The sequence below is a fragment of the Eschrichtius robustus genome, chromosome 1, assembly GCF_028021215.1.
Source record: "Eschrichtius robustus isolate mEscRob2 chromosome 1, mEscRob2.pri, whole genome shotgun sequence".
In the NCBI taxonomy this organism is placed as follows: Eukaryota; Metazoa; Chordata; class Mammalia; order Artiodactyla; family Eschrichtiidae; genus Eschrichtius; species Eschrichtius robustus.
In genome coordinates, this window is record NC_090824.1 from 120,277,990 (window position 1) to 120,302,431 (window position 24,442).

The 24,442-nt window shown below is 45.2% G+C and overlaps 1 protein-coding gene across 2 annotated transcripts in view; it reads left to right on the top strand.

Moving 5' to 3' along the window:
- The window catches only part of LIPC (lipase C, hepatic type), a 173,417-nt gene extending 149,214 nt beyond the window's left edge, over positions 1-24,203 (top strand). For both annotated transcript variants that reach the window (XM_068552484.1, XM_068552474.1), the window contains 6 exons: positions 280-397; positions 2,683-2,916; positions 5,244-5,489; positions 17,271-17,388; positions 18,961-19,179; positions 23,851-24,203. In XM_068552484.1, the coding sequence (XP_068408585.1) occupies positions 280-397; positions 2,683-2,916; positions 5,244-5,489; positions 17,271-17,388; positions 18,961-19,179; positions 23,851-23,962 (1,047 nt within the window). In that variant the 3' untranslated portion in view covers positions 23,963-24,203. The remainder of the gene's footprint in view (positions 1-279; positions 398-2,682; positions 2,917-5,243; positions 5,490-17,270; positions 17,389-18,960; positions 19,180-23,850) is intronic.
- Positions 24,204-24,442: the final 239 nt, after the last annotated feature.

Here is a 24,442-nt window from a genome sequence, read left to right on the forward strand (position 1 = left end):
ACATGAATGAGATCACTCCTGCAAGGCATTAACATCCAGGTAAAAATGGGCAGACAGGAGGCAGCATCACCAGGCGGGGACCCAGGTAGCTGAGCCTGAAAGGAAACAGGACAGAGTCAGCAAGGTGAGAAGCCAGTTGGGGTCCTGAGCAGGAGTTGAGCACCTTACTTGTGATCAGGCACAAAGAACAGAGGGAGCCTAGAACAGGCTGCACCCACAAAAGGCTTTTATCCAGGCAGCTCTCTCCCCTCCTGAAACCATCTCACCGCTGTCTTCCAGGAATCTGTTCACTTTTCTCCAAGCAATGTTCATCTAATTGGGTACAGTCTGGGTGCACACGTCTCAGGATTCGCTGGCAGTTACATGAGCGGAAAGCACAAGATTGGGAGAATTACAGGTAACCACACCTGATAACTAACAGCTATAATCTTCACAGCTGCACGGGGGCGTGGAGCAAGGACCTGCTTTTCCAACGGTCTCATAATTAACCCACCCCCAGCTTCCTTCAAGCTGTATTAGAGTTCACAGGAGGACTTATAGCACTATTTATTTCAAACATGACTGCTGTCATAGACTGCTGTTCCAGGAGAATTTAGAGCAAATCACAGCCTCACTTCCTATTGCCTTTTCTCAAACAAAGGTCTCTCACAGTCTTGCCAAATAGGTCCTAAAAAGGAGATTTTGTGTACACTTTTGTAGCAGGAAAGAGTTTATTTTTCAACCTATACTTTTAAAAGCCCAACGTGAGTTAAAGAATGACAGCCCTAAATTTGCTGTAACAGCCATGTTTGTACCTCAGTTTTCACTTTTGTGAAACACGTGGGTCCTACTCTGGGGCCCGTTTGGATTGAGGGAGGGATCTCTGCACCACAAACCTCACCCCAAGCTCTATGCCACCTTGGAAAGGCCCCTAGACACCCAGGAAGAGCTGAAGACACACAAGAAGGCCTTTCCTACCAGGCTGCCCTGACACAAACCTCATAGCCCCCTGCTGCCCCAGAGTCACAGACAGAAGAACACGCCTCGTCAGCCAAGTCCCTGAGGCCCACTGATTCCTACAGGGTAAAACTCAGGAGGCCCAAACAAGGCCCTTCTCAGTGTAGTGTCCCCAGAGCTCTCCAGCTTCTCCTCCCACATTGTTCCCTTCTTGTAGTTCTAGGCTTCTGTGACACTAGATTTTTCTCCACTCTACAAACGCGCCATGGCCTTTTGTGCTTCTGGGCCTTTGCAGTCACTTTTCCCTTTGCCTGGAAAACCAAGCCCTAGTCTCCCTACCAAACTCCTGCTCATCCTTCAAGACCCATCAGCCTAAAACAACATTTCACAAGCGAAAACAATTCAAACAAAATGTAAGATGAATAACATTGCTGTGACCTTTTATTTTATCAAGAAAGAACATTTTTGGCAACTACTATCTACTATTACCATTCCTTCATAAAAGAAGAGATTTATTTTAACACTGAAAAATGATAGGGATAATGGCAGACATTTAAACGAAGCAAATTTGTCCTGATGAGAACTCATTTTCTGGTCCTTTTTTTTTTTTTTTTCATCTTGCTGGTGACGGGGGAGGCCTGATCCATGGATCAGTATTTGGCGCCCTCCATGATTTAACACTCAGTAGCCTGGGGGTGAGCAGACCTCCCACACAAGAACCTTCCACAGAAGTCCAGTGAGGTCCTTCACAGACAAACCAGGCCTAGAAGGCTAAGTCAGAACTGCAGAGAGGCGGCACTGGGCCCAGGACCCTCTCCACGCCGGCTGGTGTCACGGGCCACATCAGGCATTATTAGCCAGGCCCACACATATCAGAAGCAACAGGACCGCTAATTACTCTGTTGTCATCTGATAGTCAGCCTGACGAAGAAAGGAATATAAATCACTTCCTTTATTTGTAACTACGGGTGAGGGCTAGAGAGCAGGGACTGTCATGGTCCCCTGTCAATTCCTTCACCCCCAACAGTGATGGAAGCCAGGACTGATACGGGACAACAAAGGGTCCTCCAGAGAAGGTAAAGGAAGAAAGACAGAGAAAAAAACCTTGAGTGCATAAATACTTCCCAGCTACCATCAGCCAGGAGCTGCCACTTGTCTCATGCAAACATATCTGTCACTTAAGGACCAGAGCTTGTGAGCAGTCCTATTTGCTCACAACATTTTTCCCAGAGAACAGTAATGTCCCAAGGCGGTTCTGAACATTCCAATGAAATGACATTAGTGTAGGGAAAAGCCAGCTTGTTTAGGGAAATTATTGACAACATGCAGGCAAATAAATTCTTTCTTTGATGGATAAGTTAGAACTACTTAAAATAAGCACAGTGGTTTTCTTATATGCAAACAGATGCTCTTGAAAGTAGCTTGAGAGGTACTTAAAATTGATTGGCTTAAATAAATCAAGCATTCCCTTATAACCTTATTTCTACCACTGGATAGGTCCTGCAAACCTCTTTTCCCCATAGATAATAACCAGCCCGTGTCCGATTTTTAGTGCCATGAATTACTACAGTTTTACTGCGAAAAAGTTATGGCAAGATTTTCGAGAGATGCCCTAGGATTTTCTGCCCTAGGATTTTCTTCTTCCTGCTAGCTCATGAATGTGTAATAACATGAAAAAGGTAAAAAGAGCATTTCTTCTCCTCTCCTCTTGCTCTGACCTAACCCTTCCCCTTGCTTTCCTGTTAGGGCTGGATGCTGCGGGACTTTTGTTTAAAAGAGCTTCCCCCAATGACCGGCTTTCACCAGATGACGCCAATTTCGTGGATGCCATTCACACCTTTACCCAGGAGCACATGGGCCTGAGTGTGGGCCTCAAACAGCCCATAGCACACTATGACTTCTACCCCAACGGGGGCTCCTACCAGCCTGGATGCCACTTCCTAGAGCTCTACAAACATATTGCCAAGCACGGCTTAAACGGTGAGAAAGAAGACACTAGCCTACGCTGGTTTACATTCCCCACAACTGATGGGGTCTCTGGATCCAGTGGTGTCTAATCTGCAAGATTCTGAGAAGAGTGTGGCAAGGGTGGGGCCCAGGGTGAATGGTCACCAAGTCCACCCAGAGAGGGGGCCTGTGGGAGTAGGTGAGGGCTGCTGCTCCCCCCAAGCCCTTCCCCTTCACAGGCAGTGGTCCCTGGAGCTCAGGTGCTGAGGATGAGCTGAGGGGCACCACTAGGAGTCCCCGCTTCTTACCCCACTCAGTGTACCCAGCGAAGTCTCTCCCGGGGTATCAGCCCTTCTGAAAGTTGAGCCCTGATGCCTGTGGTTCTTCCTCTTTCTCTGGAACCTTCCTCACTCAGGGGGCTTCGTCTATTCTGGGCCCTATGATGATCCACTTAATAGATCATGGCTTCTTGATCCTTGGTCTCACAAGAGTGGGAAGAACTCTTCCAACCCCCGTGAGGTTTAATCAGCTGACCCTACAGGACATTCATTATTGAGATTCTTCCAATTAGATGTTCAGCTCTAAATAGGTCCTTGTGACTTCCTTTGTCTCAGCGCAGAAACTGAATATGGCATTATCTGGGTTGTGATCCCCCTTCTCTCTCAAACCCTAAAACCAAAACATTAACACGCACATTGATAACAGGCCCTGGATTAACGAACAGAAATGTGAGCAAAAACCATACATTTCATAGGCATTCCAAGTTTCTCATTATTGTAAAATAATATCCTGATTAAGACATGCCAACTCACTCTAAGCCAACTGGAGACCCCCGCCCCCGACCCCCACATACCACCATCATGCCCCAATCATCTGAAACTGAGCTGAGCACACACTATCTCGTGATTACATCACCACCTTCACGTCTCCTGTATCAGAATGACCTTCACACTGGATACTACCTCATTTTGGCTGGACTCCCAGCTTTCCACCCGGCCACGCCTGAGAGAACCTTCTGGGAACTTCCCCTTATCATTCCTTACATCTCTCTCCAGTCATCGCCCTCTAGTCACCAGCAGTTCCTGGTGACCATCCAGCCCTCTTCCCAGATTTACACCCTCCCTAAGCTCAACACAGACCCCTAGGATGGTGTTTATTAGCTAGTTGCCTGGTAAATGCATCTCTGACCAATTACTGCCATTTTATCTTTTGTGCTACACTTCAGAATGATGGAACCAAGGATATTTATTTACCTTGCCCACCCTTGGTATGGTTTTTCTCAGTTTTCTTCACCCTTATGTTTGCAAATGATCCCATTCTGGGGTGAACATGTTAACTTGGTCAGTTGGTAACTGCTTTACCATCCTCACCACCTCCTGGCTAGGTGAGCTTGAGTGAGTGAGTGAATGTCTTTGAAACTCAGTTTCCTCACTTGTAACAGCTGCCTCAGGGAGCTGTATTGAAGATCTGGGGAGGCATTCAGTGTAGTACCTGCCGAATAGTGAGTGCTCAACAAATATAGCCCCTAGTGACCAAGAACTGAGATGACTAATCCTGGGCAAACAGCTTTTGGCAAAGTTACCCGTGCTCCACCTTCACATGAGGTTCTTACCACATCTCGTGGTGGTTCCTCAACATTCCTAGAGAAAACTTTACTAAAGATTGTTAAGATTTGGAGACCCAAAAACAAACCCCCCCCAAAAAAGGTCAAAATCCTTGGTATATAAACCTCCTAAACTTGTTTTGGGTTAGGCCCATTCAGACCTGGTCACTGGGATATGTCCTTCTTGAAGCCAATCCCCATGCTGGTTGTACAGGCCAGTTATCTTAGGGCATGCAGTGGCTGCTTTGGGACAGAAGGCAGACATGGTGGGGGAGGCCTCAGCTCTCACCAGACCATGAGCCAAGTCCCAAGATTGCCTGGGCACTGGCTTACCCAGCTTTATTAAGAAAAGAGGCATTCCGCACAAGCCTGTTCTGCTAACTCACCCTTAAAGCATCAGCAATTGTGCATTTTTAACCATTTGAGATTAAAATATTTCCAAAATGAATTACAATACCCCACTTGCTTAAATAATTCAATATTTTCTTAGTGACTTGGGGCTCCTATTAAAACACCTACTGTAACATACAGGGTGCCCTCAGCAGCCCCCTGGAGCCTGAGATGATGCCTCCGCACTAAGTGACTGCAGGGGCTCTACCCTTTGTGTAGTGTTCAGTCAGTTATCACACCCACTGTAGTCAGCGGGTTGACCTCAGCACTCTCCTCCTCCTTCCTGATGTGCTGGTACTCTGCACTGAGAAACAAGGGGATCCTTCAGATAAAGGGATGCTAATGTCCTTCTTGCCCTGTGTTCCAGCCATCACCCAGACCATCAAATGTGCCCATGAGCGGTCGGTGCACCTCTTCATCGACTCCTTGCTGCACGCTGATATGCAGAGCACGGCCTACCCGTGCAAGGACATGGACAGCTTCAGCCAGGGCCTGTGCCTGAGCTGCAAGAAGGGCCGCTGCAACACGCTGGGCTACTATGCCCGCCAGGAGCAGCAAAGCAAGAAGAGCAAGAGCCTCTTCCTGGTGACTCGAGCCCAATCCCCGTTCAAAGGTGAGTGCAGGAGAGCCTTCAGAAGGGCAGAATGCAGCCACTTGTCTGAAGGTTCAGAAGTTCCCCGAAGTCTTTTGCTGGAACTACTTCAGGCTCTGTTATTTTAGTGGTTTTGACCCTGCACAGATTCCAGACCGTGATGATGACACAGCCTCTCTCTTTACCCAAGAATGTGGCTTCCTCACTGCCAAGTGCTGGAGGAGAAAGCTTGATACTTTCTGGAACAATCCTTGGGTTGGCTGTACTTCATCCAAAATCATGGTCCCCTAGAATACTAGATCCAGAAGGCCTTGAGCAATTACCTTGACCACCCAGGTCTCATTGTACAGGGCCCTGGAGACTTCCCCAAACTCAGACTGGAAGCCAGTGCTTTCATCTCTGCTCATGGCTTTCAGGAAAAACCTGGGCTCCACGCTGTATCTGTGCTTCCTCATTTCCCCTAACGTTTGAATCAGCTCGTCTTACAAGAGATCATTGTCCTATTGAGGCCCTCCCTAGAAGAAGTTCCGCTTCTCAACCTCAGGGGAGAAACTGAGCCCCTTCTTCTTGCTGGGTTGAACAGGAGGTCAGAGAAAGGGCTGTGGCCATGATTTGGGCTGAAGCCAGCAGAGAAATACTCCACTAAAGCCTAAATCCTCCTGGAGGGAACAAGCCAACATCTGTTGCCTTTAACATTTCTGCCTAATCCTTAAAACAGCTCTGGAATGATTTAGCATCTTACTGTTCACAGCACATGCTCGCGTCACTGGGAGAAGCCTGGTGCTGTTTGCTTGTTACCGTGCAGATATTTGTATGCAGAAGGTGAACACGCTCTCAGTAGCACTTTGCCTTTGCACCGCGTTTTACACAAAAACATTACATGTATCCATCAACTCCTCATGGTGCCCACAGCAGCCAAGCGAGGTTGGCAGGGTTAGCCTGGAAGGAGGCCTGGAACCCAGGTCCCTCTGACTCCCAGGCTGGTGTTCCGTTCATTACCACACTCCCAAGTTCAAGCTCCCAGGCGGCTTATTTTTTAGGCACAGGATTCTTCTGTTTATCTGAACTTTTGCTCTCCAGCCAGATTTCCCTTCCCTGAGTCCCAGGAATGACAGAAATCAGATGGAGCGTCTGATAGCTTCTGAGAGCACTTGGAGCGAGGGCGGGATCTTTATTCCCTGAGGCACAGAGGGTCCCCTCAGCTGTCTGTCCTTGAGGGGTGGCGGAACCCGTGACACCCGTGGCACGGTGAGGGGATTTGGAAGGCCTCCTGCTTCAGGGAGCGCCCCCGCTGCAGGCTGCCAATTAGACACTCATTCGAGCTAACCAGCTCCTCTTTTAAATGGCAAAGCTGCCTGGAGTGATTAAGCCTCTCAGATAATCACATTTTACCAGATCTACTTTAATCCTGGGATGTTAGCATTTCAAAAAACTGTTCAACTCCACCATTTCACAGATGGGAAAACAGAGGCCCAGATGCAGGAGAATCATTTGCCCAGGGACACAAGAGGAATTCTTGGGGGCAGAGCCGGCATTTAGACCCAGGCCTGCAAACAACTAGTCTAGTGATTTTTACCTTGGTAACCTGCCCATGGTCTGTCTATGGGGGCGAGGGAAGGAGGAGAGGTGGGGGAGGATCTTGCTTTCTCCTTGCGGTTGGCTGGAAAGAAAGAGCATCATTTTTCACCTTCCAGGGCAGGGCTGTGCATCTGAAATGAGGGACTGGGTCCTGCCCGAGGTCATCTCCTGAGGGGCGTGGAGATGGGGGAGGGAGGCGAGAGCGTCAAGAGAAGGAAGAGGGGGAGGGAAGAGCAGTAGGCACAAGCCAGGCTGAGTTTTTCCCTTTGCCCAGGACCCCAGATGTCCAATCACCACACGGTGCTGGTGTGAACTCACAGGGACCCCTTTCCTGTGAAGGAGGACCAAGGAATCGCATTAGGGCATCACTATCTCACCCAGCAGCTGCCAAAGCCACTGTGCCAGGCCATCATTTATTCTTCAAGCATAAATAGAGCCAGGGTAGGCAGAGGCCCTCCCTCAGGGGGCCTCAGGGGAGACCAACCCCCTCCCACAAGCTGCATGCTAAATGCTGTCCCAGGAAGACAGATGATGAGTCCCTTGGAGACAATGTTGCAGGAAGGGGGACCCCTTCCAGGGCCCGAGAGTGGGCTCTTGCCTAACCCTCGGAAATGAACTGTCCAGGGAGACACACGTGCTGACAAAGCAAGAGAGTTTATTGGGAAGGGGTGTCCGGGCAGAGAGCAGCAGGGTAAGGGAACCCAGGAGAACTGCTGTGCCACATGGCTCGCAGTCTTGGGTTTTATGGTGATGGGGTTAGATTCCGGCTTGTCTCTGGCCAATCATTCTGACTCAGGGTCTTTCCTGGTGGTGCACGCATTGCTCAGCCAAGATGGATTCCAGTGAGAAGGATTCTGGGAGGTTGGTAGGACACATGGACTGGTGTCTCCTCTCTCCTTTTGACCTTTCCCAAATTCTTTCAGTTGGTGGTGGCTTGTTAGCTCGACGTTCCTTACCAGGACCTCATGTTGTAAGATAACTCATGCAAATGGTTACTCTAGGGTCTGGCCAGGGTGGGCAGTTTCGGTCAGTAGTTCCCCTAACAACAACACTTGGGTCTCTTTATCACCAGCGTCTCATCTTGCTCCAGGGATATCCAATGACGATAAGATCTATGGGGCCAGTGATATGGAGATGGGACTATGAGACAAGACTGCCTGAAACTGGTCTGGACCCAAACCTCCAGCCCCAGACAGATTCCAGTGATGGGCTGCAGCCTGCACTGCACCCTGCTCTTCTCTGGGCCTTCCAAATTCTCCCCAGATCCACCTCAGCCCTTCCAGGGAGCAAAGTCCTAATCTGCTCAGCCTAATTTGACTCACTGGTGGGGAGTCATATCCCTGCGGTCACATCAAGCTACCCTGGGTACAGCTGGAAATTATGCCCAGATGAGACTCGCACCTATGTGAAAGCGGCTGCTCGTGGGATGCTGCAGTCTGTATAATGCTACATCGCCCTATATGGTCGCTGCTAACCTTATGTGGCTATATAAATTACTTAAAATAAAATCACAAACTTGAATCCTCAGTCATACTAGCCACATTTCAAACGCTCAAATATGTGGCTGCCATATCAGAGAGTTCAGAAATAGGCCATTTCCATCCAGAAAGTTCTATTGATGGTGCTGGCATCAAGTCTTTAATCTAGGCCACCATAACTGCACCCTTCTTCACCCATCATGGCCACGATCATCTGTGACTTGGGCCCCCAGAGTCTATTTCAGTGGCCACCTCCAGCATTTGATGAATACTTATAGATTCATAAAGGAACAGACTTGCCCAACCCTGGTTACAGAGAACCCACAATCCATATTTTTCAAGGACATCTAATTGTACTATATATTTTAGTGCAGGGTCTGGCTGGGCAAGATAAACATCCCCTCCCGATTGTAGCTGCACAAAGGATGACTAACTTGGCCCTCATTCCTCTGGCTCCCAAGATATTTTGACAAAACCATCAAAGGATCTGTTTTCTACAACCGTACGCCAGAACTCGGGTAAACGCTGAAGAGGACAGCAGTAGCAGAAGAGAATTGGGAAACAGTCGTCGCTGAGTGAAATGAGGCAATTTATCGCCTACTTCCATTCTCTCTCTCAGGAGGAACCTTTGCTAGTTTGGGAGCCCTTTTTTTTTTTTTTTTTTTTTTTTTAAGAGAAGGGGGTGGCATTTAGCATTTCTTTTAAAAGGTAGGTGTGTATCAAGAAACTGCTGCCTGGCCTAAACTAGGTCCAGATTATTTTATATAGGGAGAGTTTAGGGGACAGGTGGCAATATGGTTGTAAGTGGGAGCTGGGGAGTTATCTTGATGCTGCAATTGATATATATACACATTTAAAAATTCAGATTATGTGTTTGTTTAGGGTGATTTGGTGGACTAGGGAAGATCATGGGGGGGAGGGTTAAAGACCCCCAGAGCTACCCCTTGGCATTGTCACTCACTAAAAACTTAGGGAAGAGATAGTACTGTTGAACTTAAATATTTTCTTAAAAAAAAAAAAGAAATTTGATGTACATTTTCCATGTTATTTCATACACGGGTTAGCTTTCCAATAGTGTTGTTAGTTTAGGAAGAAAATAATTAAATATGTAAATGTGAAAAAAAAAAAAAAGATGTAAATGTGTAAGCCAAGAGCCAAAACCATTCTGAACAGCCCAAGGTTGTGAGCTTATTTAATTTGCCCTTTCCCCGAGGAGTCACTTCTTGGATCATTGACTTATTATCATTCTGTAAAACAGTGGTAGCCCTTGTCACCCTCTGCCTAGTGCCAGAGTATGATCCAGCTGTGGGATCTGAAGAGTTTATGTTTATTGGATTTTAATGACTCAGTTAATAAAGGTCATTGCTAAAAGTAAGCAAAAAAAAAAAAAAAAAAAAAAAAAAAGAGAAGGGGGTGGGAAACAAACCTGTATGAAGTCCTGCTTAGCAAGCATCTTACCTAATTTAATCCTCATAGCAGTTAGAGGAGGTAACTGTGTGGAAGAGAAGGAAGCAGCACTCAGGGGGGCTTACTCTGTCCAGACGCCACGTTGGATGTGTTGCATCAATTATCTCATGTATCATTTAATCCTCACAACAACCTACAGACAGAGAGAGGGGCAAAGATGGAAGGGGCGGGGGGTGGATTGATTATGCCTAATTTTCCAAATAAATAAATTGAGATTCAGAGAGGCTAAATCACCTTCCCAAAGTCACACAGTTAGTGAGGAGCAAACGTAGTGTTTGACCCCAGGTCTCCCCGATTCCATGGCCCTTGTTCCTTTCACTCCACACGGCCTGCTAAGTACAGGACCGAGGCCCGTTCACTGACAGCTCACTCCTGAGTCACCCCTCCTCTTGGGCTCCTCTTTCTGAGTCTCTCCTCTCTTCCCCATCCTCCGCTGCCTGCACTCTCTCCCTGCACTCTGGGCCCCGGTGGGAACTCACTCCAGCTGATGAGAGCACTCTTCTGGTTGGTGAGATAACCAGCCAAACTGTGACCTGGGGAGTCTGCTTGTCTTTGGCTTTTCTCAGCTACTTCTTTGGAAGGTTTTCACTGATTTCCAGGGAGAATTCCAGAGAAGCAATGGGTGTAGTAGAGAGAGCAGAGGCGTGGGATTGGGATAAGGAGTGTCCAGAATTTGGCTTTGCTGCCAACCACCTATATGACCTTGACCCTGTGGCAAAACCTATGTGGGCCTCAGTTTCTTCAGCCACGAAGTGACTGTGTGTGGACCGGCATGAGGGAGAACCACTAACCCTGGCACCTGGGGGTGGACTCACTCTGCCCACTGTGCTGGTCAGTCCTGCACATAGGATGGTCGACACCTTCTAGAAGCCAGGCACTTTTACATACCATCTCATCACATCCTCACAACAACCCTGTGAGAGGGCTTTTAATACCCGTTTTACAGATGAGGAAACTGAGGTCCAGAAAGCTGATGAGGGCTCAAGACCTCCTGATGGTACCAGGAGGCTCCTATCTCTCAGTCAAGGGTGCTTATTTCCATCCCATACACACACACAGCACACATACACACATACACACACGCTCCCCCATCTCCACCCCCAGCAGAGGAGGAAACTACCCATAGAAGGGGCAAGCATCCAATCTTGTGACATCAGCATCACGTAAATGGGGCAGTACCGTTGAGCCCAAATTTAGTCCCCAACCTAAGTACATACACGCACACACACATAGGCTTATAAAACCCCTTCTCGACTTCCCTTGAACCTGTTCTGAGTTCATTCAACCAGCCCCTGCTAGTGCTGGCTGCTCGTACATTAATCCCCTGCATAAGACCATCATTGGGCCTCTCAGTTCCATGATGTTCAGCCTCCCTCTCGGGTTAGAGGCATTTGAGATCTAGGAAGAAGACCTTGGTGCTGCAAAAAAACATGAGACCTCATTCTTACCATCTCCATGAGAAAAAAATCTATACATTCAAAACAAAAAAGGCCTCTTTGATGTTTGTAAAGAGTCATAATGTCTCCCAGGGCCAGTACCTAATGATTCAGAATCATTTTTTCCATGAGACAAAAAAAAAAAAAGGAAAACAATATTCCCTTTTTATAAATTCCATAACCTGGTGCTCACAGTGGCTACCTTGTAAAAAGAAACTTTTTTTTAAGTGGCACCAGTGGTGTCCACACAAGATTAGGATCCAGGGTTTTTAGGGTCTCTGAACCCCAGGCAGACTCTCTGGTGAGGAGAATCTCCAGAGGCCTCACATCTCTGCTCCAGGTTTGATTTTGCCTGATCTCATTCAGGGTTAATAGACTATTTCATGCTTTTCATCTTTAAGACCTGAAATAATTTCTCCTGCCTGAACTGAGGAACACGTTGTGCTGGCCTCCTTGCAGTCACAGGATCAAAAGCATTCCCCTAAATCATTTTTTAAAATCCTTATTAAACATGCCATAAGGTAAAGTGAGAAAAATTATTCACCCTTTTTTCCTTAACCTTTGTAACAGCATCATTGTCCTGGGGGGTGGGGGGGAGGAATAAGGAGCAAATTGTCTTTTTTCTTTTTTTAAGGAAAAACACTTACAAAATCCAAAATAAGAACAAATAATTAGATCTGAATATGAAAGTCTCTTATGTATTTTAAAAAATTAATTTCAAGATTTCTCCCCACAAGTGGCTTTCCTAGTGCAGGTTAAAAGGGATTCCTTGTGCTATCAATGTGTGATGGGTTTGACCATCACACTCCTGCAGACACAGGTGCCCTCCACAGCCCACCTCACTCAGGCTTACACACCTTTGGAGGTTCTGACCTCCTGCACAGGTCCCACCCCAGGGAGACACTGCAGGACACAGGTAATTCTCATCCATAGGATGTGAGAGCTAAAGGGACCTTTGCAATCATCAAAGCCAACCCCTTCCCCCAGAATCGTAGAACCATGGCATCTCAGATGCGGAAATCCGTCTCTTCCTACTCATATTTGAAGAGCAAAGGAAGACAAAAACCCATTTTCAGTGCAGGGACGTGAAAGATTTATCCCAGCTCGGGGGCTGGACATTCAGCAGACAGGCAGCAGGCAGGAATCTGCAGCAGTGATAGCCCAGGATGGATGTCAGTGGGTCAGAGCTGGCAGGCACTTTGTCTTGGTGGCTTTATTGGAGGCAGGTTTAGACTGCAGCTTTTCTTCAGGGGCTGTTTGCTCTTTGCTTTCAAAGGGCAGCTTCAGCTTGCTAGAACCAGAACCCCAGGACACAGTGGGAAGGGTCTTTTGGAATCAGACCAGACACCTGTGTTCAAAGTCTGCTCCACCAAAGTGAGAGAGTAGCATTGATATATATACACACTAAATGTAAAATAGATAGCTAGTGGGAAGCAGCCGCATAGCACAGGGAGATCAGCTCGGTGCTTTGTGATCACCTAGAGGGGTGGGATAGGGACGGTGGGAGGGAGACGCAAAAGGGAGGAGATATGGGGATATATGTATACGTATAGCTGATTCACTTTGTTATACAGCAGAAACTACCACACCATTGTAAAGCAATTATACTCCAATAAAGATATTTTTTAAAAAAGTCTGCTCCACTTCTAACTATCTGGGTCACCTTGCACCCGTCTCCAAATCTCTGCTTCCTTATCTGTAATTTACCAGGATCACTGACACCCTATCTGTCTAGGTCTCAGCAGAAAACAGGACTCCACTCAGCTGGATCAACTAAAGAGAGCAGGCAGGACTCCTTAGAGAGGGTGGGTGATATTAAGGAAAGCAACATGGGCTGTTGATGCACCCCAGATCTAACAACCAGCCTCTGGGAGAAGTAAGGAGAAGGAACAGCCCACGAGAACGGGAGCTGTGGAGGAGAGGCTGCTGATAGCAGCTCATCATGGAGCACAGTTCCTCTGCAGCCAGTCTTCAAAGCAGGAGGGAGCAGAGAGAAAAACACCCTGACCTCTCTCTTCTGTGCCCTGATCTCCTGCTGGTGCCTCCCCAGTGGGTCAGTCGCACCCAGAAACCATCCTGCAAGGCAGCCAGGAGATGAGGCCGTGGGGTCACTTCCTTTGGGTTCAGAGCTGGATGGGGAGAGCAGGGGTAGGTGTAGAAAATGGAGTCTCACCACATGTTATCTTTATTTAGTCTTGTTACGAGGACAAAAGTAATGTCTGTAAAGCACTTAGTATGTAGCCTGATGCGTAGTAGGATCTCAAAACATGAAAGCAATTTTTTGATTATTCCTATTCACAATTAGGCTCTTTAAGGCAACTGTTTTGGTCCTGCCTTGTTTTCACACAGAAAGCCTCAGAAGCACTCCTTAGATGCCTGATGTGTGCCGTGACTTGTGGAGATACAAGCGTTAATATGACCCCAAGGCTGCCCTCAGGGAGATAAGATCCATGGACAGGGATGCCCGTGAAACTAGGCAGAAGGTGACAAGGGTCACAGAAGTCACTCTGCTTCCCAGCTGCAAGCTCCTCTAAGGCCAGGACCACAGCTTCTGGTTCTGTTTTCTTTCTTAATACTTTTAAAAACTTTTCTTTTTCCAATAAGAGTCTAATTAGAATACATGCTTATTGTAGAAAATGTGGGACTTGCAGAAAAGCATAAAGAAGAGAATAAAAATTACCTCTCTCCCCTCTCCAGAGAAAATCACTTAATACTTTTGTGAATCTCTCTCCTACTCTGCATGCTGTTTTATTAGAATTAGTCTCATGTTAGATGTCCAATTTGTATCCTGATGGTTGTTTGGGGTTTTTTTCCACTTTTTCATAAGCATTGAAACCATTCCAAAAATATCTTTTAATCACTTTATAAGAGTAAATCACGTGGTTGGGAACATGAACTCGGAGTCAGCAGACTAACGTCTAATTGCAGCTTCACCAGTTCTTAGCTGCATGGCAATGGACAAGTTACTTAAATTTCCTGAGCTTCAGCTTCTTCATTTGTAAAATGACGCGAAGGGAGGTTAAAGTAGGCATCTTACAAAGTTGTAGTAAAAGAAATAAGATAATTTTGAGAAACAATAGTTCAGTATCTGGGACATAATAAAGAGCTAAATGGTAATTATCATAATTGTCATTATTAGTCCATAGTCATTCCTCTATTGGTGAATATTTAGGGTGTTTTTGATTTATTTTTAATTAAATAATTCTGTTATGACATTTTTGAACTTTAATCTCTTTCCACACTTCGACTTTTTCCTTAGGGTATATAAAGCTATTGGTCCTGGGTATAAACATTTAAAACTTCAAGTTCTGGAGCCAGGTGGCCTGGACTTACGTCCCAGTTATGCTACTTACTAGCTGTGTGATGCTGGAAAAGTTGCTTAACCTCTCTGTGCTTCAGTTTCCTCTTCTCTAAAATGAAATAATAGTACCAGCTGTTGTAAGGATTAAATGAGATAATAAATACAAAGTGCCTGGCACAGGTAAACAAAATAAACGTTAGCCTATGTTATTACCATGCATACTGCTAATTACATTCTTTTACTCGTCTATCCCCAATGGCTTTCAGCACTGGGCTGGGTATCAGTAGATTTCCAGTTACTACATATTAAACTGGTTGCTGTGAGTGTTTCTTGCATACTCTGGGAGATGCCCTGCCTGCTTGTTTGGGGGTTAACCCAAGGCCAGTTCTCTCACGTCATCCTGTCCACATCCTGCCCCCACCCCACCCCCCAGTGCCTACGGCCTGTATCTTTCCTTTTTGCCTCAGTTCAACTTATAACACTGTTCACCTGTTACAGAGTCCCCTAGACAGACCCCAAATAGTGTAAGACCTCTCCAGAGGCTTCTGGGATGACAGGCCAGAGTCCCTGCCTCCACCGCTGCCACCCAAGGGTTTAGGGATCCTTCCTGGGACTTGGGCCCGTAGCCCTTCTCTTATTTCTCACCCAAAGCCTTACAGTCTTGAGAGCATCAAACTACTGTATTCCAGGCTGGAGGATTCGAGCACCTATTATGCAGGGCACTGGAGGCAATCCACTGCAGGCAACCCACTGCAAAACCCACATGGGAAGATTGGTTTATGCCAAAGGGTAGGGTTGTGTAAATAACCCAGAAACCCAGCAATACAGGCACACCAGGACCCTGCAGCTGAGGTGTTGGCAACACACCATTAGCCACAGCTGCTGCCAGGTTTGTGTGTAGCTACCAACCTCCAGCGGAAATGCATCATTTGGGAGTAAGTAGATTGATTCATGAGGATGGTGAATTTCCACAGGTTGGGTGCATGGGATGGATAATCAAGTGGCTAGTTCCATAATCTATCCTTTCCAGGAGGAATTCTACGACAAAGCTTGAAACTCAGATCTTGAATTCTCAGAGGTGATTTCCATCTTGCTAAATGTTCATGCACATTCTGATACTCCCAAGCAAAATGTCAGTTCTTCATCCCACAGATGTTTATTAAGCACCTACTATGTGCAAGCACTGTATCAGGATTAGTGGGTTAATCATTATCTAGAACAGGAAAAGCAAATACACAACAAGTATATCGTATATCCCCTATCCTTCGCCCAAGGCAGACACCAATCCTCCCAAGAGCCTAGACACGGTCTCAGAGCCCATCTCAACATGGGGCCCCAGGCAGTCCTACCAATCAAGTTGACATGCCATATTAAACCTGTTTGCAGTCTTGGAGCTCAAGTGCTACAGGTACTTAGAGAATATGGAGACAGCAAGAAAAAGAAGTCTAAGCAGCCGTCAGTCATTTGGGAATGAGGTGGGGTAATTTTGAAAACAGCTCCACAGCTGGTTGGTGTAACAATGCAAGCTAATCAAGGCAATGGGTGCAGGCCAAGAGCACAGGCTGCTATGTGACCCTGAGCAGGTCACGTCACCTCTCTGGCCCTGGTTTTCTGCTTTATAAAATGGGGCTGATAATAACAATACTCTCCTCATAGGGTAGTTATGATAAGTAATGATGCAATGTAAAATGTTTAACAACACCTGTCCTATAGTAAGCAGTTTGCTTTTATTAATTAAATATAGACTGTATTTAGGTAAAGAAGAATAAAATAAATTTCCCTCTTCCGAACAACCCAGTAGAAGGACATTCTGGACACTTGATAAGATAGAAGAATTTTAGGCCCAGGTACTAGAACTAGTTGTCTTATTTCCATTGGAAAATGTGCTTGTTGAACCCCACAGAGCTAGTTCCCAGGAACTGCCCCAGAACACAAAGTTGTGGTCATTAGGGCATATTTCTTAGCTGGAGCTCTGTCTCACCCCAAAACTGACACCATCAAACAGGCAAAAGTAAAAATGACAGTGTGTTCTCTTGCTTTTGGCAGCTGCCTAAAAGGCAATATATCCTTTGATTTGTGAAAGGGGTCCCTTGCCAAATACATGGAATAGTCCAACAGAATTCATCCGGAAATTGATGAGAATGCCAAATATATTGTACTCCTATTCTGCTTTCTTTTGTTGGATAATATTTATTATATTATTGGGTTGGCCAAAAAGTTCATTCAGTTTTAAGTAAAAATAAAAGACACTTTTTTCATTTTCACCAAGAACTTTATTGAACAACGTATTCACTACCAGAACGAACTTTTTGGCCAACCCAATACAAACATAAGTCCTCTTAGACATTTAGGAAACTCAGAGAAGGAAAAAGAGGAAAATAAAAAGCATTCATAATTCTACCACCCAGAAAAAAAAATGGGGTATCTATTCATCCATACTTTTCCCTCTGCTTTTTAAATTTTAAAAGTATGATATTTTTTATTTTACAATTTTCTGCTTAAATTATCTTTCTCTCTCCCTCTCCATCCTATTCCCCTCTAGTTTATCATTACCAGTTGAAGATTCAGTTCATCAACCAAATTGAGAAACCAGTAGAACCAACTTTTGCCATGTCACTCCTCGGAACGAAAGAGGAAATGCAGAAAATCCCCATCACTCTGTGAGTATGAGGTATAGCCCCGTCCGTGGTGATGAGAGGCTTAATTTTCTCACAGGGTCTGGATGGACCCTGCTTTTCAAGGGTCAGGCCAGACACAACTTACTTTTCTCAGCCCATTATGACTGCCCCAAACACTCTGTCAGATGGGACATCCACCCACACGCAGCACCGTGTCATCCCTCCTCAGCCTCACCCAGTCCCCACGATTACTTTATGTTGCTGCTACCTGTGTTTGTGATGGGCCCAGTGCGACAGGGGCTGGAATGGAGAGGGAAGCCAGAGGTGGCCAGTCCATGTCTGCAGTACAGGAAGAAGATCCAAGCAGGGAGGAGTGGTGATGGCTGGAGCAGGTGTCCCCAGGAAGGCCCTGAGCGCCTTTCCAGTGAGTTCTGAAAGCCATAACCCAGAAATAACACTGGTACCATTCAACACGGCACAAATTTTCCATTCAATCAGCCTGCACTGCCAGCCCTCCCCATCTGTCCTTTGCCCTGCTGCACCCCTGCTCACAACATGGGCAGTGGCCTCAACGTCTCCTGCAGAGGCTCCGCACCTTCACTGGCCAGAAAAGGCCTGCTGGCTGCTTTTTCTCAGCATCTTGACCTTCAGCATGGGCTCTCCTTGGGAAGTGACACTAGCTTTCACCCACTCCAGTGACAGTCCTCAGCTTCCCGAGAATTGCCCCCAGCTTTGAACCTCTGATCATCACACTGATTCAGTCACTCAGCAAGGATGTGTTGGTGCTCAGCACTAGAGGTAGAGAGGACACTATCCTTAGGATGATTCCAGCCTAGTGGGGTGGGTGGATTTCTAAACGATGCTTTACAACATACTACAGGAGGAGCTACAATGAGCCAAGCAAGGGAATCCTCCAGCCACCTATCTCACCCTAAATCCAGTGTTAACTCTGCGCTGTCCCAAATCTCTCCCTGGGAGATTGTCCTAAGTAGTGGAAAGGGCATCTGGCAGTTCTGTCAATGTTGGGACATTTTAATGTCTTGGAGATTAGTGAGTAAAGCTGATAATGATACCTAAGGATCTGCATTTAAATCTTGCTCCAAACTGGTGCATCCTTTTTATATGTGGTTTTCTATTACTGCTATACTTGTTGTTTTAACAGAAGTTTCTATTTATGTGGGGAGGAAAAAAGCATCGATCTGGAGAGAAGACTGTGGTGTGGCTCTAATGTGTTGATCAAACATACAGAGAGCGGTATTGCCCAGAGACCATTGCCAAAGCCCCTGCCCTCTTCAGGACAGTTTTCCCGACTTGGAAGCCTGAGCTAAACAAAGCTAACTAGACTCATTACCGCAGAACTCTTAGGGCGTTTTTAATATGCTAACACAGAAAATAAGATGGTTTTCCCAATGTTATTGGTCTGGAAAACCCTTTTTATCCTGGCACACCTATTGCTATCTCTATTAATAGTCTGTCCAATACCAGTTTGGGAAATGCAGCAGAAAAGACCATCCCAAATCATTCAGGCAAACCTAACATATCCTGAATGTGCCTAAGCATCACTTTGCTGTTAAAAATCAACTGACTGTGTCTGGTTTCCTTTGTATCTTCAAGGAACAAAGGAATTACTAGTAATAAAACCTATTCCTTTCTTATCACACTGGATTTGGATATTGGTGAGCTGATCATGATCAAGTTCAAGTGGGAAAACAGTATGGTGTGGTCCAATGTCTGGAACACGGTCCAAAACATCATCCCATGGGGAAGAGAGTCCCTTCCCTCTGGCCTTGTTCTGAAGAGCATCAGAGTCAAAGCGGGAGAAACACAGCAAAGGTGAGTGCTGTTTCAACCTCCTCCTAACATCTGTTAAGCATCTACCTATGTCAGCACTTTTACAGTTTACTATTTGCATCTGTCTTATGAAGTGGGCATTATTATCTCCTAACGATGGCATAAAGATGCTCAGAAAGATGAAATGACCATCCTGAGTTCACAAAGCCATAGGTGGAAGGACCAGGATTTGCACCTACATCTTCTGATTTCTAGTCTAGCCTCTTCCCTCTACCCACAGCTAATAGCCACCTGCCTCCAGAGTTTGAGAACAACTCACTAGCCCAGTGCTTTTCAGATTTCACCAGGTGATGTCAATGCTGCTGGTCCAAGGACCACACTTTGAATGGCAAGGACCTAGACGTGACATTTCTTCTTTGTTGTTTACCCAGAGAAATGCTTTTAACAAATCACAATCTCAAAAATCTCACACTGTGGTGGCACCTTTCAAATCTAAGAATGCCAAGGGATCACTAGGGAATTTATTGAATATGCAGAATTCCACCTGAATACCCACCTGAAGAGCTTCTGATTGGCTGTGGTCTGTGAAGGACCACACATTTGTCAATAAGAGCCCTAAGAAATTCTGATGTGGACCAGTGGATTACCCTCAGGAGGTGCAGCTCTGTGTGACTGAACATCTCCCTCGGCCCAAAGTCTCTAGGGACACGAGGGGTTGGGTTGGGGGCAGGGAGTGGAGGAAAGAAAGGATGTCCAGCTGCTCCTTCAGTCCTCTCAGCAGAGCAAAAGGATGCCCAATGTATTTTACTATGGCAACCGTGCTTTTCTGTGGTTCTGCAGTTCCCCATGAAAGGAGAATCCTGTCCTTCCCCAGACCTTTTCCTATCTCCTCCCCACTGTATGTAGGAAACTTGTCTCTCCTCTCCTGCTGCCCTTTGTTGGCCAGCCTGTTGCTCTCTTTGGCTTGCCGCCCGCAGAGTTGGAGAACAGCATGCCTCTCACCTCTTCCCTCACCCCTCGGGCCTCACTGCTAGGAGTGGCCTGTGGCAGATTTATGCCCCCTGAGTCCCTTATACAACCACACTCTGAGTTTTTATCTCCCTGGGATACAAAATCCTGGCAATTACTAAGAGCATACTCTGCAATCTGCCAACAGATTTCCCCACATGATCAATTTGAGAAAATTAAACTGCTTCTCTCCTCTTATACGCTTAGCTATTCTTGCATGACTTTTTGGCCCTTTAGAAGAGCTCAACTGAGCACCACCCGTCCCCAGATTCTCTCAGCCGGGGAGTAATTCCTCAGTTTTAGTGGTTGCTTGCCATGGCAATTCTAGGTGACTTGACCTGAAAGGTAGTATAAAACACAGCACTACCTTCTCCCCTGGTTCTTACCACATGGCTCTGAAGAAGGAAAGAGGAGAGGGACAGGAGTGGCGCTTACAGAGCTCCTGCTGCACCACGGGCTTGAACCAGGTGCTCTAGAGCGTTCATCTCATGGAAGCGTCCCAGTGACCTTCTGAAATGGGTAGTATTGCTGTGCAGATTAGGAAGCTGAGGCTCACAGGAGTTACACAGCCTGGGGACATTGCTCCTAACTGTCTGAGCCCAGATCTGACTTGGCTTGTCTGACTCATTGCCCATTTGTTGCCCAAGCACAGCTCCTCCCCCCATTAGTCTTGGTCCCATTAATCTGACTTTCTCTGGTCTAATCTAGCAGAGTTGTAGAGCTGGAAGTTAATATATACATACATCACACCTTTCCTCACGGCTGCAGGAGGGGCATCATGAAAAAGGGGGAGGGAGTCTGGGACCTATAGTTTTTTAAGTTTTTAACTCAGTGAGTCCTATGGGTCTTTGCAGTACCCAACACCATCGGCAGGGGGGGTACCAAAAAAATCTGAGTTGTAGCTTTTGGCAGAAAGAAACTCAAGGACCTAATTAGGAAAACAAGACGCATTAATTTTACTAATGATATGCTCCATCCCAGGGCTTCTCAGACTTTAATACGCACACAGATCATCTGGGAATCGTGTTAAAATGTAGGTTCTGCTGTGGTAGGTAGAGATGGAGCCTGGGATTCTGCATTTCTAACAAGCTCCCAGGTGCTTCTGATGCTGCTGGTCCGTGGACCGCACTGTGAACAGTAAGAGTCTAGCACCGCATGGTCTACAGGAAGTCTAAGAAAAAAGACATCAGTTCAGGTTGGTGCTGTTCGGTCAGTGCTGCAACAGGCTTTGGAGAGGCCAAGAGGCATTCCCGGAGAGACAGGCAGTGAGCAAACCATATGCAGCAGAACCCAATGACTTCTGCATCAGCGAGTCCCAAAGTCGAATTTTGATTTCACCGCTTCCACCTACGGAGGTTCAGACAATAGCTGCACCTCTCTGAGACTCAGTTCTCTAGTAACAAATGGGAATTATAATATGTATCTCATGAGACTAATAACTACCCATTTTTGAGTACCTTCAACCATCTGAAATCCCAGAGCTGGGATGCAGATATTACACCTCATTCTCAATCGCTTTACTAACTACAAGAAAAAAAAAAAAAAGGTTAAATAACTTGCTCTGTGCCTCCATGGAAGGAATTCAGTGAGAGGTGATTTTCTTTCCCCAAAGCACAAAGTCAGGGATGAGAGGGACTGTTGTGGGGGGAAGCGCAAGAGCAGAGAATATTGGTCCTATAGCGAGAAGTGAAAAGTGATTGGCTAAACAAAATGAGAAGATGTTTGATTGCCACAATAACCATATAAATGCAAAACAAAAATCAAGGAAATTATCACTGGTCACCCACTGGTTTGGCAGGAATTCAAAGACAGATAACATCCAGAGCTGGTAAAGGTGTGGAGAAATGGGCGTTTTCATACATTATTCGTGGGAATATGAATTACAGAGCTTCTGTAGGGGAATGTCATTCAACAACTAACATTTAGTGAGCACATATCTTATGCTAGACACTGCTGTGTATACAGCAGTGAACAGAGTGGACAAAGCCCTTGGTCTCATGGAACTTATACTATCAAAATTTGAAATATGCATAATCTTGACCCAGAATTTTATGCTAGGTGTCTATCCCGGAGAAATACTCAAAATATCCACAAAGGATATCTATGTACAAAAATGTCTGTTGCAGTACTATTTGTAAATACTAAACCATTGGGGAAAAATCCCAATCTCCATTAATAGGAAAATGGCTAAATGCACTGTGATACCTCCATACACTGGAATGTTATGCAGCAGGTGAAAAAGACTGAAATAGATTTTTTTGAAATATAGTTGATTTATAGTGTTTCAGGTGTACAGCAAAGTGATTCAGTATATATATATTCTTTTTCAGATTCTTTTCCATTATAGGTTATTACAAGGTATTGAATATAGTTCTCTATGCTATACAGTATGTCCTTGCTGTTTATCTACTTTATAGATAGTAGTATGTATCTGTTAACTGCAAATTCCCAATTTATCCCTCCCCCCACTTCTCCCCTTGGTAACCATAAGTTTGTTTTCTATATCTGTGAGTCTCTTTCTGTTTTGTAAATAAGTTTGTTCATATCACTTTTTTTCAGATCACATATAAGTGATACCATATGATATTTGCCTTTCTCTGTCTGACTTACTTCACTTAGTATGATCATCTCTAGGTCCAGCCGAGAATGAAATAGATTTGTATGTACTGATGTGAACAGTTCTCCAAGTACATTATTTGATGACAAGAAAATTTTTCAGAAAAATACAACAAATTTTATGTTTGTATATGAACATCCGTATATGTGTAAATGCATAGAAAGAGGTCCAGAAAGACAAAAAGCAAATCATGAAAGCAGGGAGGGGAGTGATATTAGTGAAAGGTGATGGAGGGTCTTTAATATTCAACCTCATATATTTCTTTACTGTTTGAATTTTTTAAGAATGCATTCATAATTACTCACAATAATTTTTAATTTAAAAAGTTTGATATAGTAAACTGCACCTTAGATGCAATTCAAAAAAAAAAAAAAAAAAGAAGCTATAAACTACAATTCTCTGTGACTACTGCTATTTTTTTTTTTTTTTTTTCCAGATAGATGCAATTGAAGTTAATAACACAAAATAGCATCTCAGGCCAAACCAATGGTCAAAGTTGTCAGCCGTTGGTCTCCAAGAGAGACCCAAAGCACTTAGTGATATCCTCTGTGGCTGGAGGACCAGATAAGAGGAAAGGGTGGGGCTTATAGGGCTGAGCCAGGCAGATGCTGATGACAGTGGCCTCATGCCCAGGGACCTGTAAGAAGGGCATTGACAAACTGGAGTGTGTCCAAAAAAGGAAGGCTGGGCACGAAGCCTGCCTGTGAGGAACAGTTGAAGAAAGTGCTAATGTTTGCCTTGGAGACAGGGTAATGTAGTGAAAGAAACCATTGTTACCCTCAAACCTTTGATAAGCTGTATAAAGGAGAACAAAGCAGGGCTGCCCCAAGGACTTTCAGTTCTTACAGAACTGAAATCACACCACACAGAGCTCCGGGAAGCCTTACGCTGATTGCTTTCACTGACCTGGGCTTTGTTTTTCTCTGAAGTTATGAAAATATTTGCAGTCATAAGGATCTAATTTTTTTTTTTTAAATAGCATGTGTTACTAAATAGCATGTCAAGTTGGGTATTTGACAAAGGATGAAACACTTCAATAAGCTCCATCCAAAATTTAGTGCTATGTTTGCTTGATGTTTTCTATGCAGAATGACATTTTGCTCAGAAAACATGAATGATCTACAACTTCACCCAACCCAGGAGAAAACCTTTGTGAGATGTGAATCAAACTCTAAAAAATTGAAGCGAAAGATCAGATGAGCTTTAATGAAGACCCAGTGTGAAGAATAAATGATTTTATTCCTTATCTGGAATGGTTGCCTTGTTTGAAAACCAAAGTTATATAAAGAAACTTGTATAAAGCTTTAATAGAGTTAAGATTTAAAGGGGAGCACATTTCACTGTTATAAACTCAGCTTTTTAAAACTATGTTATGTAACTATATTCAAATATTAGTGTAACCAATTCCCAATTTTATGTCTGACTGAATGGTAATATATGCAAATAAGTACAAATGTAAGAGCCATTTTAGATCCGTTGTTCTAATTTAAAATGTCTTTTACAATTAAGTCAAATTTCCCGTATTTCCTTGCTAGTTTGTTGTGTTCAGTTTTTTGAAGCGTGCTGGAAAGATACTTCTTTATTATATAACTAGCACTTCCATAAAGTGAAATTCCAATTAATCACAGTTGTGTGTCCCAAAGTACACACCCTTTAAGACCATTCAGCTCACCAAAAGAA